This window comes from Ptychodera flava, chromosome 13 (assembly GCF_041260155.1).
Source record: "Ptychodera flava strain L36383 chromosome 13, AS_Pfla_20210202, whole genome shotgun sequence".
Classification (NCBI taxonomy): Eukaryota; Metazoa; Hemichordata; class Enteropneusta; family Ptychoderidae; genus Ptychodera; species Ptychodera flava.
This window is the reverse complement of record NC_091940.1, coordinates 12583785-12601224: the sequence shown is the minus strand read 5'-3', so window position 1 is coordinate 12601224 and position 17440 is coordinate 12583785. Positions and strand designations below refer to the sequence as shown.

General features: G+C 36.0%; 1 protein-coding gene across 1 annotated transcript in view; it reads left to right on the top strand.

Moving 5' to 3' along the window:
* Positions 1 to 17440, top strand: part of LOC139147453 (importin-4-like) — a 56457-nt gene that overhangs the window by 13622 nt on the left and 25395 nt on the right. Inside the window, exons 13-18 of the mRNA XM_070718560.1 lie at positions 238 to 361; positions 3276 to 3387; positions 4097 to 4206; positions 4837 to 4914; positions 7888 to 8051; positions 9630 to 9823. Coding sequence (XP_070574661.1) covers positions 238 to 361; positions 3276 to 3387; positions 4097 to 4206; positions 4837 to 4914; positions 7888 to 8051; positions 9630 to 9823 — 782 coding nt within the window. The remainder of the gene's footprint in view (positions 1 to 237; positions 362 to 3275; positions 3388 to 4096; positions 4207 to 4836; positions 4915 to 7887; positions 8052 to 9629; positions 9824 to 17440) is intronic.

Here is a 17440-nt window from a genome sequence, read left to right as displayed (position 1 = left end):
ATATTGATTTCTGAACAAAATGATTACATCAACATACTGTAACTTCAAAGGGAGGACAAATGATGAATGTAGTGTTTTTAATGGTCACTGCCAATTAGTGCTATTTCAAGGGAAATAGAACTAGAAGTGAAGCTTTAAAGAATCAGAACTGAAGCTATTTGAAAACCAAAACTGATAACAGATGACAATTAGCAGTGCTGGAATGGCTGAGGGTCTGAGATAAATATTCTGTTACAGATACTCTGGGCGTCTTGGCAAGACAGATTGGAGCTGAACATTTCCTTCCTCTGGCTGAAGAGTGCATTCAACTCGGATTGAAACTGGTACAGGACAATGACGATCCGGACCTTCGGAGATGCACGTGAGTAGATCTGAAGATGTGATCAGAGCGTCCATTGTTTACTGATGTATACTAGACAACCACTGCACCATTCTGAATTTTTTGTTGTAATACATTGTAACATTCATGCATTTATTCTTATCTTTCATTTTGTTGAAAATTTTGGCAAGCTGCCAGCACTCTTGGGGGCTCAATCTGTTGTTATTGAAATGAAATACAGTAAAACTGCACTTTCCAAAGATGCAGTGTACATTGAAAGCTGTCTCATAAAAGATTGATGATCTAGATTCAAAAGATGTCGCGAAACTTTTTGCCCTTTGAAGAGTAAAGTTTGACATCACTGTATTTTGTTATGTCAACAAGTGCTGAATTCAGAAAGCTCTTTCCCTTTTATCTCATGTCTATGAACTTGACCAGTACAACCTTGTTCAAAACTGATTGCCTGGCAACAACCACTTCTTAACTGGTACATGTAGCCCCCTACCCTCCCCTCAACCTTACCCTAGGACCCTCACCTTTCTAAACATATAGATGTCTCAAAACAAACATGAGTCTTGATTACATCCCAAAGTCAATATTAACTCGACAAACCCCGATCTCACTCTTCAATCACCTTAATCTGGTTTTTGTTAACATTGTAATGTTTAATAGTGTAATGTTAAACCAAAACATTGGGAGGCAGGTGTTTTAAGGGTTCAGGAAAAAAAATCTCGTTCTGTTTCAACAATCAAGTTTATACAAAGACAGTATGAGTTCAGCCATCATTTCCAGTCTAATTGTTAGCAAGGCGCGTTCACATTTCATAGTTGCATTGAATAAATATTTTTCAGACAAAAATGCATGAAAAAGATGGCTTCCAGCAAATAATTGTCAATATCTTTGTCACTGAGAACGCTGCTTATGTCGGTCTACATATTATGGTGGTCTTTGATGTATGTCTGACACAGACAAACACAATAATGTCAGCCCACGGCTAGCAGGCTGATGGAATGTTGTATCAGAATGCGTACGTCTAGCATATGCTCGGGGCATATTCTGCGATGCATTCACTGTAACATCTGTGCACATCCATTGAAACCAATAAAGCCATGATGGGTATCAGAAATTGTAAAAAATATTTTATCTTCAATAGCAAGTCAAGGGCATGTCTGTGTTCTCCTTTCAGTATCCAAGGTCAATGAATTCAAGTTGATATCAAAATCCCTAGTTGTAATATTTTGGTATTTTTGAAGGGCTAAATTGTGAGTAAAATTCTCCAAAGAGTGTGAGACATTCCGTCTCCGCCCATAGTGGTCTGAGATTACTCCTGACATGTGTACTTCAGTATACTTGCAAAAAATCACAGTTGTTGTGTTTAATTGTAGAAAATACTATGGCCATCAATGATTTTCTTTGATTCATATTGTCCCCTTTTGACAAGAACAGTCCATTTCATTCAAAAAATGTAGTGTTAAAAGTTTTTACATCAGTGGAAGTCTCTTCTCACTAGTGTACCTCTAACAGCTTTATGCAAGAATCATTTTCCGTTCATTTATAGAGACAGCCAAAACATGCCTAGGTCTCAGATTTTCATCTATTTGTCCCTGAAGAAGTGTGACATCCACTTTTTCATCATGTTTGAAGGTTCCAATAAAATTCTAAAAGAACAGAAAATTCACATTATAGACAATGTCCAAATACATCTGCCATGTCCCATGTGTTTAATTTTGAAAGAACTGATGAAGTACACGTATGTTGAAGTGTTGAGAATTTCCTTAGGTTTTCTTAAACCTGAGTAGTATGACATTGAACCCATGGTTACTGATAAGTCAAGCTTTTATCATCAAAACTCTTTAACTCAAAAGCTTTTAATGGCCTTCATGCAAACCCGTAGGGGAAGTGTATAGTTGATACACTCACAATGCAAACAAACCTCATTGCGTTTAATGTCACACCCCCTTCCCTAAGTTCCCGCCACTCATCTAAAAGTGTAAAAGCGGATTACAAAACTATGTTTGAACTTTCCCTGAGACACGAGAAATTGCTGAGATCAGTTGTCAGAAGTTTTACAGTGCTGACAGGTTTTTTGAACAACAACAATGTCAAAAACTTAATTTAAACATGGATCAAGTATCATCAATCAAGTAAACTGCATAACTGTTCTAGACTTGCACACGATAATTCAGACAGAGCTCAATCTCCACCCCTTTAGTACCAAGAGTTTCATTTTGTCATGTGCCTGGTTCAATTATTCACAACCCGGCACACCAACGAAAGACGGAGATATTAAAACTCATCCCTATCCTTCTGAAGACTGAATGATGTCATTCTGAAGGAGAATCTCAGTATTAATTCATTTGAAATCTATATTTTATGGACTCTGTACTCAATAATGTAACAGCCATGATGCATAATTAAAGAACAGTTTTGTTGCCAGCGTAAGATAAGACTGAACATCACTTCAATTCTAATTTTTTTAACTGACATCAAAGGTAGTGTGTGCCTCGAAAGTGAAAGATTTAAACTTTTGCCTAAACTTTCCTCAATAAAACTTTCAGTCATTCTCTCACCAAATCAAGAATTAAAATTGGGGGTAACCATGTAAGATTTGGTACTGGAGAAACAAATCATCTAACATAGGTATATGATATTTAAAATTAAAATTCAAACTGGCTGCCATCTCATTGTGAACTCTGTTGGGAAAAATGAAATGTTCTATTTTTGAAAAACTGTGACATTTAAAAATTTTTACAGCCAAAGAGCTTTAAAATGAACCCCCAATAAGGAGATAAGTGGTATACCATAATAGTCTTGAAAAATTTTGAGAGTCCGAATATCTGTCCCCATGGTGCATTCTACCTTAACAAAATGGTAGATGTTTTTTCCTTTTTCTTGCTTGAAAATATCTTGAGATGTTAATTTCCAATATTATCTTGAAACTTTCTTGGCATTGTAGGTATGGTCTGTTTGCGTCAATCTCCATCGTCTTAAAATCCAACATGGAGCCTTACCTAGCAACCATCACCAAGCTAATGGTGGATTCTATCATGTCTGCCGAAGGAGTCGTGGTAAGCATTCTGTATTGTACAGTCAACTTTGCCAAATATTGGAAATAAAAACTGAAAGATATTTAGAGTTTTATTTCCACATTGCAGTACATAAACCGAATTATTGTTCTGCGTTCCAGTTACATGCAAAATTAGATTAAGTTCATTATGTATTTATGGAAGATGAAAATGTTTTGTTTGAACAAATGAGAGATTGATTTGACTGAATAAAGAAAACTCATGAATGCATTATTAGTAGAAGCTAAAAAAGTACCAAATATTGACAGAAAATGATTGCTTCAATCGGACTAATCTAGAATATTTCATACTCTCAGTTTTTTATCCTTAGAAGAAGGACATCATTAGATGTTAAAATAGATCAGAACAAAAGTAACACGAAAGGCTTGTATGTGCATTTCAATTGCTCTGATTAAAAATTAACTATTAATCATGTTTCTAAAGATAAATGTGAACAAAAATTTGCACAACTCTCTGATAAATTATTCATGCATATTTAAACTAAAAAAAAAATGATTTCAAGTGGTTATTGTCCCATATTAGATGGGAGGTGATGGCGCAAGACACAAAGTTTTGTCAAATATTTCTCTGATATAAGAGGGGAGCTGTGATAAATACTTTTCAACCATCTCAAGACCGTCAGATTACATAACAATTTTTAGAATTGTTTTGATTTGTGGTAAATGTGATTGTTTTCACCGAAACTCTACAGCCCCACTACAAAGAAGAAGAAAACAGTTTTTTCCAACTGTTTGATGAAGATGATCTGGAAGAAAGCAATGAGGATGACGAAAATGGACTTGATGATGATGACATTGAAGGGTAAGGTCAGGGGTCAGAGGTCGAAGGGAGGACATGCTGGGGCATCATCAGTTACCAGGAGACAAGAATTTTTCACTATGTCATTGACTTTTTTAAAAGGTCTTTTTCATCTCAAAAAACTTAAATTTTTCTTTTTATCTTGATTAGAAACTTCAAAAAAAGACTGAAGGGCATAACTCTTCAGTTAGGCTTCAGACACAACATAGTTTTACATGATATGGTCTGTGCCTAAGACATTTTAGCTTGCCATAGAATACCGTGTACAAGTAGACATATTGCGTCAGTGCATATTTTTCAGTTTGAATGCCAGCTGTAATCGCCGTGTATCTGATTCACCGGGGAAGTGGAACCTGGAAAGCAAGGAATAGAAAATGGAAAAAGATTTCAATAATGTGATTGGAAAAAATATCAAGTACATATTATGTATTGCCAGATTTTGTCTACATCATTGCTCTAGTAACCTTTCTTTGTAGTGATCAACCAACTGAAAAATGGACTCGCAGATCGGATAACGCAACCAATTTACAAGATTATTCCTTTACTGAATAATTGAGTCCAAGCCTTTCCCGCTTCCCCCAAGAGACGAGCAAAGTACTGCAATAAGCAAATGTTATCGTTATATCCTGGCAGGTTTAGTGTTGGAAATGCCTATCTGGACGAAAAAGAAGACAGCTGTAATGCACTCGGAGAAATTGCCAGCAATACCGGGTGAGAAATTGAAATTGCTTCTCAAATTGCCTGTGGAATTTATTTAAGCAAAGTGTATTTATAGGATGTTGTCTGCAAATCCATAATGGTTTTCTTTCTTTCTTTCACTTTGCCAGTGATTTTGTCTTTTCTTTTTCTTTTTTTCTCATGAAATGCAAAAAATGCAAAAAACAAAGTCCATAAATGCAACGATAATGATAGCTCATAAGTTTTGAATATTGAAAGAATGCACCAGTGTTGCAGCCAAGAATTTTAAATCGGGGGACACTGTATCCCACTACCGTTTATTTTTTGGGCTTTTTGGAGACATTTTACACATTTTGGGGACAACATATGCATCAGTTGTCCATCAAATTTTGTATTATCTCGTAACAAATTAGTTTCATTGAACAAAGTGCAAGCTACCGGGACCGCGTCACTATGCTTGAATTTCAGGCAATTGTAGTAGTATACCGTATCTGCTGTCAATCAAACAAAGCTCAGCTGGACTATAGACAAGCAAATTATGATATCAAGCGCAGCTTTTTAATCACTTTTAATCATAGCTAGCTCCGAAACTACCAAAGTGTAAACGTCAAAATAATTATGCAAAACAAAGATCATCGTCAGTAACAGATATTACTTGTAGACTATACACCCATCACAGTCGACTCACGAGTGCGTCAGAGATTACCTGCAGTACACAAGAGTGCAGGACAGCAGGTTCCGTTTCGGGGACATTGTCGCAAGGGCACATCCTGGCAGCAACACTGATGCACATTGTGCACTCTAAGCACTCCAACACAACCTATGTTGTTGGTCCATCCTCTACAAAAATACACTTCATCTAAAGAACACTGTCTTTGAATATACAGTCCAAAATTACACCTGAAATTATTTTTTGATATGGCAAATTTGATCTGTTTTACTGCAAGGCACAATAAATGTCATACAGCAGATTTCACATCACCACTGACAATTGCATGTACTGGTATATCACATACCGGTACACTTTGCTCTCAAATACACACAAAGTGTGTTGATAATCTAGACAGAAGAGCTATAGCCTCATTTAATCATTGTTAGAAAAAACACAACAGGGACATTGCTATATAGTAACGATCAAACTGACACCAATTAGTTAGAATAGCATACCAGCAGGTAAGAGGCTATGGTCTTGGCAGAGACAGATCACTAATACCAAACACTGTGGGTGCAAAATTTATAGGTGAGCAGACATGGCAGGCATTTGACAAAAGTTAAAAGCAATGATTCAATGAGTCAGCAGCTTTTATTAGTGGGTTATCAACATGTTCTGTTTGTACAGAAGTAGAAAATGGTGCATGATATCTATGCTACTATATAACAGTAATGTGGAATTTGCTGTAGTTTGTGAATTTAGGTTTATCTACCACGTAACTTTGCCATGCAGGGAGCAAGAAGTATTTTCTTCATTGTCGTCATGATAGCCATCCATAGTAAAATAGTGATAAATCTACTGAGTATGGTCATTGCAATGAAAAATGAATCCATCATCAATTTTGAATGAAATGGCAGTGCACAACAGAATCACATGAATCTGGACTGAAAATTATCAATAATGGATCGGCTGTCAAAGTTGAGTCAATCCTATGGGAATGCCAGATCGTGACATTCCATGGTGACCCCTGATGCATATAGTAACGTCAGGACAAAGCAAAGAGCAATAAAATCTCAAGAAATGTAAAAAATTCATCACCTGAAATTGTGCAGTTCTCTCAAATGGATTTCATTTAAAGCGTAGCAAGCATTTTTCGTTCTTTCTGTACTGAAGTCGAGCTTATCATCAATCTCGGCTGAGTTCAGAACCAGGCTTTTTATCATACATCTGAAAGGTCACACTAAGGTCATCCATGAACCTAGGGATTAGATCGACAGTAAAACCTGTGAGGGATTGACAAAAATCTAGTTTGAAAACCTGATGATCCACTAAAAAAGTCAGTAAAAAAAAAGTGAGGTAAATTATCGTAAACTCAACTGTTGAAACTATGTCATCTATCGTACAATTACCTGACAAAAATAGCATGAAAATTTTATACTTCCCTTCAATCCAAGATAAGAGGAATCATTTTTGCCAGCAGATTTCTCTCTTTTCTGTCATTGGATTTTCTGCCTCAATTCCCAAGCTATCTCTGAAACCATTACATGAACACTTACCGGTAAATTATACATGAACATGTATGCCTCACTGGACAGCATGTTTGACAGTTTAAATATTCCACTACCAATGACGGCTTCTAAGGGCTTGTCAAGCCGAGTGAACATTATTCTGAATGTTTCGCTGGGATTATCCCTCTATATTGTGTATTTATTTATTTATTTTTTTATGTATTTGTTTATTTAATAATATATGTTTATTGTTTGTTAATTGTTTTATTATTTTTTGAAAGTTGTATGGTGTTTGCTCAGTTTGTCTTGTCTCAAACCTGACTCATTTGTAAAAGCCCAGTTAATTTCCCATTAAGGTAGAATGCGCCTCAGGGACAGATAGTCGGACTTTTCATTTTCTACAATTCTTTTCTGATCTACCACTTGTGGGGGCTCAGTTTAAAGCTCTTGGAGAAAGAAAAACTTTCACCGGCTTAGTTTTACGAAAATCCAAAATTTTATTTTTCGCTCATAGAGTTAACACAGGAATGGCTGCCAGTTTGAGTTTCAAATATCACAAAATGTTGGGTATTTGTTTTGCTCGTTCCAAACTTTGCGCATTGACCCCTGATTTTTATTGTTGATTTGGTAAGAGAATGGTTGAAAGTTTCATTCATGAATGTTTGAGCAAAAGTTTAAGTCCTTATTCTCTTTGTATGAACAAGCCTTGTGTTTTTCAAGTCGTATAGTGAAGTTTCAAAGCCTTTCAAAGTTATGAGTTCTACCCTCTAGCTGATAAACAAAAGAGCGTGTTATCTATCCTCGTCAATTTTGATCATTTGTCAAATTTGTAATTTTTGTTTTTAGGGCGGCATTTCTGCCATACTTGGAACAGTGTTTCACGGAAGTCCACAAGGTCGTCGACCACCCTGCCAGTGACATCCGCAAAGCATCGATTACCTGCATAGGCCAGTTCTGTTGCTCCCTTCATAGAGTATTTACAGAGACTAACACACCAGACCAGACAGGAGGTAAGTCTTAAAAAAAAGGGTGTGGGTGTATAGCTATGATTATACTTCCATGCTGTTTTCTTGGATGTCACCTACAGACAGTGCATCATTACAAATCAGCCGCGGTACTCTGATACAAATGGTGATCACTATGAAACACACTGCCAATAGGTTGAGTTGATGAGAAACAAAGAACAGGCAAAATCGTCCTTTCATAAGATATCATCAAAATGCAATTCCTGTTACCTTAAGTACAATTTACACACCTAAGCAAGACTCAGGCGATCAATGACATTTTCAACATGGCGTGTTTCTACTGGTAAAACATACAAGATTACAGAAGTCACGGTCAGTAAAGTTTTGGTTATACTGGAATTATGTACCAGAAATGCCTAAGAAAGATGAAAAAATCTTGTTGTGGTGAGAAGTTGACGTTTTTACCCACAATGCATTTCAATATCATGCAGTTTGACCCCTTAGCATAAAACAAAAGTTATTTAAGGTAGCTAGAGTTCCATTATTCATCATGAACAGTGGAATTGGAAAGGAAAATCAGGTATCAGAAATTTGGAAAAACACAGGTGGATAAAAAAAATTGATATGTGGAAATATAAATACACCTCTTAACATGGATTATCTCATTTGCAATCCCTTTGCAACATCTTTTCTTATGCAGTATTTGACCTTACATGCTTATCTCACAAAATCAATGAATAGTAATTGGCATATTTGAAAAATTTTGTATTTTAATTTTAAGTTCCCAAGATCAAATGTTCATCACTAACACTTTCGGAAACTGAGCTAGGGAGTTCAGATGCATTCAGAAATTAGTTAGTTGAGTTTAAAGAATTGTGTTGTTCAGTGGTGTGCACCTTGTTTCTCATGGACTACAATATCCAGAACAGCATCAATAACAAAATTGTTGTATGCTTCCACTTAAATTTTGAAATTGTCAGGAATATCAGATTCCAAGGGTCACATCGAGAAACTTTCTCTTTTTTCTCCTCAATTTTACCATTTATCTGCATAACTGTTGGGTCAAATATTAACCAATGCATTACAATGTGAACAAACTAAAATTCTGTTTGAATAATCATACATGGGAGAGCTGAAAAAGAGATCAATTTGGTATTTGTGGAACTGTGGATTTCAATAATCATTCCACTATACCTCCAGAGTATTAAACCAATGTTTTGAAAATCAACTTAAGCCTATGAGGATTAGCTAATGATGGAATTATACAAGGAACAGAATATTTGACAAAATCATCAAAAAATAAAGACTGCCTCCTATTTCACTCGATATACCAGTACTAAGCCTCTTACATGCATGTACAAAAGGTTAAAACAGAGAAGTTAATGTCTTGAGCAATGAAGAGATGTTTATGACATGTTTGCCAATATTGACTCTCTGAAATTTACGACTAGTGCTGCTATCGCAGAAATTAATGGCTTCAACAATAGCTCGTTATTGATCAGCAGTCGCCTTGCCTCGTCTTGTTAAGACAGGAAGTCATTCACAGGGAACGAGGACGGTCTTCATCAAGAGGAGCCGATCTCTCTCGCATGCTCTCTATAGGAGTCTGTCTCTTTCTTGCAGCTCTCAATAAACTTCTTAATGACTCCGTGCCAAGCATCATTGAAATCATCAACACTGATCAGGACCGGACAGTTGTCATGGCAACCCTGGAAACCACAAGCGAGATGTTGAAAGTGATAGGCGGTTCAGTCGTCGCCGATGAGAATCACTTGAATGCCCTGACAACAAGCGTTAGAAATGTGCTTCAAAAGAAGGTAGGAAGAAATATCAGAGAGTGAGTTATGCACGTGTACCGGTATTACATCAAAAATTCATCCACACACAGTTACGTTGTCCATGAACAAGACTTTTGAATCGCACACAATAGCAAACTTTAAAAAGAGATTAATGACTTTCTAGCCTCGTCATTACTTTCCTCTGTGATCGAGCCTTCATAGCCTTGAGGTGAAACATCTATATTCTTTTATCAACATGACTTCAAAAAGTTTGAGACTGGCTGAAGACAACCCTGGAGAAAGATGGTAGTCTCATGCATATTTATGGAAATCATGGGACATTATGCACATTTTTTCTAAATATTTAACAATACATGCAAATTTCCATTGAACTTGAACCCTGTTTTTAGCAACTGTTTGCTATATAGATGTATTGCAATAGGAGCTTAGGCCAAAGTAATTAAATTCTTTGTTTTGCGTCCCCGCCTGCTTAGGTTTTAAGGTTTTCATGAAAAACACACACAGTGTATTTGAATAGGAAATTTTAGGACATACCCGCTTAACTTTTCTGGACTAAAATTGTGTTACAATTTTTTATTTGCTGCAATCAAATTACATTGTGTTAATTTTCTTTTGTGTGTTTTTCAGCCACTTAGATGCGTACCTTTTCCCATTTAGAGTGGACGCAAAACAAAGAATTTAATTACTTTGGCCCTATGGGATCACACTGCGTCCATCTTCTGTATCATGTATGCATGTACTTCTGTATGTATGTACCGGTATGTATGTACTGTATGTCTGTCCACTTAGATAACTTGAAACTGCTACATCTGTTACTTTGATATTTGGCATAAAGTGTATAAGAGAATTGGGAAGGAATGTTTTTAGTTTTTGTGTCAAAATATGCAAATGAGCTTAAAATTGCAAAACTGGTAAAACTCTTGGTATGCAGGTTCACAAGGATGACAGTCTGATTTGTTCCAATCATGACCAAAATTAGTAAGATTTCATTTTGAGGCTATTCTCGTCATTTTTGGTGAAAATTATTCTTGGTAACTGCTTTTTCACCAGGTTTCATTTTGCTATACAGGTTTATCAGGATGACCCCTGTTTGATATAGTTATCTAAATTGTGGCAAAATTAGCAAGATTGTATTAAGCTGGCAATATTTGTTATTTTTGTCTAAAAATGCTGCTTCTCTGCTGAGACCACTTGTGTAATAGCTTTACCTCTTCAGTATTTGAATATTTGAAATGAAGAAATCAAAAGTATATGGTACAGGAAGACTTATTTTGTGTTCATGAGAATACAGTGCTGAAAGCAATTTTTATGACTTTTTGCTAAATTTCAAAGATATTTCATACTTTTGTAATTGAGCAACTTTAGGTAGTGAACCGCTTGCATATGCATATCACTTGAACAGCCTCCTGGGATGTGCTAATGAACTTAAAAAATAAAGTACAAGTAGTAAACTCAATCATGTCATTATACCGTACTCGTCCGAGTATAAGCCCCCGGTTCGGCAACACTAAACAGCGGTAAAACTAGGGGAGGGGCTTATACTCGAGCAACCCCATGTTATCTGGCATGGACGCTTAATTTATGCTAATTTTATGCACGATTTTTTTCAACACCACTCGATCTTGCTATCGCTTTCAAAATCGACTTACACATCCAAAGAAATTGATTGTACAATCTCTGAATACAGAAGTGATATTTTGGTGAAATTTCAGCGTCGAAAAGAACCCCAAACTTGAAACAAAGACGTCATGTATGCTGCTGCTGATCAACAGTAATGTGAACAGGCATGCATTGCCTACACGGAAAGGCAACTCAATATTTCAGTATCAAACTGTCTACATCTTGTGAAAACAACAACATAGCAGTGAAAATTGTAATAGTCACCAGGAAAAGTCTTCACAAATGAAAGGATAATGGTTTCAAACAAAAGAAACTGCATGTTTCAAGCATGAAAACATCGTGGCCGTGAATGAAAATAAACAATGGCGGACGTGAGTGAGACTATTCTATTTAGGCGACGGGGGTGAACAGGGTCAAAGAATCAAGATAGTACTGGAAAAACGTGTCATTTTCCTTACGATGCTGTCAAGGGAACTCCAGTTTCCCATTGTTTTAACATCTTTTAATAGTTTCTTTATTATCTAAAAGTAATTTTACCAAGTTAAATGACCAAATATACTCTCCTAACCTTTCTGTATTTGAGTTACACTAGGGTAGGGGCTTATACACGGATGTAATACATTTTCTAAAATCCTCTAAAATCAGTAGGGGGGCTTATACACGAGCAGGGGCTTATACTCGGACGAGTACGGTATGTCAGTATTTTTGACCTTGTGTTCAATACCACAAACAAGAATTTTTCAGCCACTCGAAATGTCTACTCAGTGAGAATGGGGATCTTATTTAATCTAAACATTGCCGTGGACCCAGATCGTAAAAAAACTAACTGTCAGTTCATTATCAGTCTGGTTGATAAGATGAGTTCGCTCAGAATGGGCAAGGTGTTAGAGACCAAAGTTATGTGGAAAAAAAAAGTTGGTTGGACACATGAACACTAGTGAACTTTAGTTGCAGATGCGTCTTGATATTAAAACAACATGCAAACCATTTATCCACACACGGTGTTGAAGGTGTTCGAGCACATCACATAAATTCATCACCTTTGCGGAAACGGAACTCCCAGTCACAATAAAAAGATTGACTCAGTCTTGCCACAGTGCAGTCTAAGAACAGATAATTTGCTGCATTTATATACTTGTAACACACCATCGTTATTTTTCACGTCACCTCGTACAGTCAGTCATATTGACTTTTAATTAAAGTTTGTTTTGCGGGAATACTGTATACTGCCTAATAAAATGGGCAGCTTACACTTTATGTGGACTCTTCATCGAACCAATTGTCTTCATCCGGGCCTCCCATTTCTATTTATGAATGATGTGTAGGCTCTTCAAAAGAAACATTAGATGGACAGTTGATTAATATGTTGACATGTATAGTGTGGTATTCACATTTTACGCAGTAATCTATAAAACCAAATGGGGTACCCTGTAATCTATAAAACCAAATGGGTAATACGTGCATGTACACACAGCCATTTTGCCAGATGTTACAACATATTATGTACAAGATTTAAACAAACATTTAGCACTTTTCTGTCAGGTTTCTGTACATTAATGGCCGCATTTTGGGCAAAGGTATAAAGTACGGTGAACCTATAAAATAATCTTTTGTCAGAATTTGAGAATTCAGTCCCAATCATTGCTCTGCCTCATAAGTCACTGTATTGTAGTAACATGTACATGTAGGTCTCCCCCCGAAAAAACAAAACAAAACAAAAAGACAAACAAAAAAGGCTTTTGTTTCTCAGCTTGGCATTTGTCAATCTAGATAGGAATTTTAGCTTTTTTAGTCAAAAAAAATTTCAAAAAAAATTTCATTCAACAAAATAACAGTATTGCTACCTGTATCTACTACAGAAAAATGTAATACCTGTAAGATTACACACATGTATTGTGTAGTTTTTAAAAGTCACCTGATCATCGTCATCTTGCAGAATTACATTGTACTGAAGCTTTCCTCTTTTTGTCATTTTCATATCGGTACTTGGATCTTGTGACCAAAAAAAATGAAAAGAAAATACATAAAAACTGCATCACCGTACATTTTTCTATGAGATCAAAGATTAGAAATAAACCTATTATTCTCTTTTTGCCTTATGAATTAATTCATGAGAATGCAGCCCTCTTCTAGATCAAGAATCTCACTGACTATACACTTAACCAGCCATGAACTCAGTAATACCTGCATTGGTCTAATCAGGAGAGATGAGAAGAAATCCATTAGCCACAAACCACCTCAGCATTCATCATCTGATAGTCTGGTCTCGGTAAATATGATGAATTTCACAAGATATGGCAATCCACTTTCTTTCCTCTCCCGGATTACTGAGCTGTGGTATCCTAGCAACTGCTTCATAGATTGCACTTCCAATCGAGGGTTGCTAGGTTGGAACCACGGACAGGAGGGGAGCAATGAGATCCAACTTCCGGCCTGAACAAACAGCAAAACTGATCATTTCTGGTTTCAAACAGATTAATGAATTTTTTTCCATAACACAAACATGTTTTCGAAAACAAGATAGTCTCCTAAAATGTGGAGAAATCTTTCTTTACTGCAATTAATTGTCTAAAATAGGTTATTGCATAGATGTCCATCTATCCCATGTATACATATATCAATTCAAAGGTACAGACATGGTGACATCATTACGAGACAAAGCCTGTAAAATTTCTGTACTTCTAAGTAATTTCTAGGTGATAGAATTTATCAAGTGTCATTTCACATCACATTTTCTCTTGGTTTAAGGCCCCTTTCAATCTGTCTCTCTTTAGGCAAGCCTTCCCCACATATTACTAGAGATTTAGAAAAGCAACTGCCCATGTTTGTGGCTCAGTTAATTACCAAATACTTTCATCCTGCTGCGAGGTTGCCAATGCGAATGAATGTAATATTGACATCTCAGTTTGAATGCCTTTGGCTGTAGACCAGCTTGTCAGTTTGAATTTCAGATACCTGCTTCAAACTGAATGTATTCAGACTTAGTCTCTGCTTTCAAAGTATGATCTGAAATGACCTGAACTCCCATTTGCTTAAATCTCAAGATTTCACATACATGACGTGTAAACGTTTAACGTCACACATAATTGCACCCTGGAAGTTATGCAGTTTATTAAATTTCCAGAGAAACAATCTTTTCTATTGTGGAACAATGACTGAAAATATTTTCTTCACTGATCATCATGAGCTGAATAGTAATTACTGAAAGAATAATTATCATTAACAGGTTAAAGATCCATGACCATCCAACTTCTGATGTATTTTCAGGTATTTTCTTTCCAACTCTCGATGTATTTTCTCATATTTTATTGTGCCTTTAAATCTTTGTATCTTGTTTTCTTCCTGCAAATCAAGATGAAATGCTCAGTGATCACGAAATCAAGATAGACTTTATACATGTATAACATCCACTGACAACATGTTGTATTGGCCAAGCTAATACTTTGTATATCAAAACATTTTCTGGATAAAAATAAGATTGTTTTTGTTTCATTAAGCAAAAATGATGGAAACATTGCGTTGTGGATCTCTTCCTTTTATGTCCATAAATTTATGTTTTGTTGGACCTAATTTTCAAAACTATGACGGCAACAGGAAAAGCGGGTCTTTTATCTGTTTATATGTTCAATAAACAGAAGTAATCCTGTGGGAAAACAAGAAGCCATTGGTCATGTTGTGAATGCAATCCTTGTTTTGAAAAGGTTATGGTAGGTTTTAACATCATGCAACTGTGAAAAATGAAATGCAAATAACTCAGATTGCAATAATTGTGACGTCCGTCATGTGACTAAGCCAGAATATCATCACTATCAAGCTGTTTTCACCATAGTCACTACTTTGTATCCCTTTCCCCCATGCCAGAGTGGAACATTCCAATTCAGCTTGGTGGGTTGTTCCATTCACAACAATATAGGGCTCAGTCTAGATTGTACTAGTATACTGTACAAGGAACATACAATGGTACCTGTACTGGATTATCAGTTCGCATTTTTATTGTCTACCTCTGACAATGAAGCGATTAATGTGAAAATGTAACTAGCTGAACAAAAGGAAAAGAAACAAGACACGATGAAAAAAGAAAAATTAGAAGAACGATTCCACCCGGCTAGTAATCATTAGCAAAGACATATACCGGTAGCTATTCTACAGTAAATGATAAATGAGTTTCCCGATACGAGTCACAAGTCATTGATATTCTGAAATTGCCCGATGATTTTCCAGAGATTAAAGTGTTATTGGATTTCCTGGCCTTTGAAAAAGTAGAAAGTGATCTCCCTTTATCTCTTGTTGTTGTTCTGAACCTTACAGAAACCTACAGGTTATGTAGACTCACTGAATAAAACATATGATGTACATGTACATAAAGATGTGATGGGTAGTAATACCGTAAAAACCCTATTTATTCGACCACTGTATTTTATTCTCAAAACGTAATATTATTTTACCCCATTCATTTCGACCACCAATGGAAATTAGGACTTTCTCAGTCTCTAGTAATTCAACCAACCAATCATTACAAGCTGTTTTGAACATTTTATTTTCCATAAAATACACAGAACAATACAATGTACAGCACAAAATGTCTAAGTTTGGACTTCATGAAAGCCATCCTTACATGTTTCAATCAACCAAGATGGGAAGCGTCACTTATGAACTGTCAAAAAAATGTTGAAATCCCTAATAATTCAACCACTAAAATTGTTTTGGCTTAGTTAACTTTCTAATAATTTAACCATTATTTTTTTCTGGTTGAATGATAGGGGTTTTACGGTATTTCAAATCATGAATTCATAGTTTCCAGACATGTGGAACACAGTTAATACATTTAGTCTGCTAGCAATTATGCCATCAATGGTTAGATGTCATGGGAATATGAAATTTCTTCTTTTATTCTGTTATTTTCATTTGGCCGTAATTCTTCAGTCATACATGCTGTAAGATATTATACTGTCGTTGCTGTCTAGAAATTGCCAGTTGTAATGAAATTATTTTGGCATTGATGATATGTTCTATGCTGATGACTGACTGTACTGTTTTATCACTGATAAATTAAATAGTTTTCGTAGGAAGGAACATTTGAAAGGCAATTTTCAATGGATCTTATTGTTTGTCTCCCAGGGTATAAATGATTTCAGATTAATGTCCAGCCGTTCTAAAACAAATTACATTTTCCTAGCATTTCTTAATGAAGGCATTGTATGCAGTTGACAATGGAACAAATATCGCAATCAAACCTTGCTGTGTAGCTTGACTACCAGTACCTATGCTCACTTGTAACATGGTGTGAAGACCATTACCATTGGCCATTTTTATGACCCCAACTTGACCTCTCACATCCTGGTATTTTTATCGGCATGAATTCACTGGTTTTATCAAAAACTGCATAACAGCTGTCCATATTCACTGAATTTGGTTCTTCATTGGCTGTCACAATTTATGTGTATGACATGAAAAAATGAAATTTTGAATACTTCACAATACCCCAAAAATATGCAAGAACGCACGGTCATGTAAGAGTAATGAAAATTGCCCACATGTTATAGGTAGATCATCATCTGCAAGCTCGCTCAGTCAGCAAAATGTTTTCCCGGTACACTGAGCTGGCATTTTTATCAGGAAATTGAATGTGATAGATCGTAGAATGAAACTTCAGAGCCGTCAGTCATGTCCAAGCAGAGTCCAGTTACCATGGAAATCCAATGTAATAACAACTCGACAGAAAAAAAAGACAAGCTTTTATGTTTGTGCTTGTGTGATTGTATATGCTGTACATACAGATGAGATAAGGAAGGGAATTTTTTTCAGGAAGCACGTAAGAATGACGGTGGAGATATACTGATCAATGGCTTTAGGGTGTTTCTGTCTCAAGATAACGGCATTTGCCGCTGTTTGTTCTGTGAGAAAGCCTTCCAAGACGCTGTTTTGTGTACGTTTTGTAGATATTGCAATGACACACAATAGACATATTCAACTCCATTGTGTGATTTCCTGTAGAACAAGGTGAAAATTGGAAGA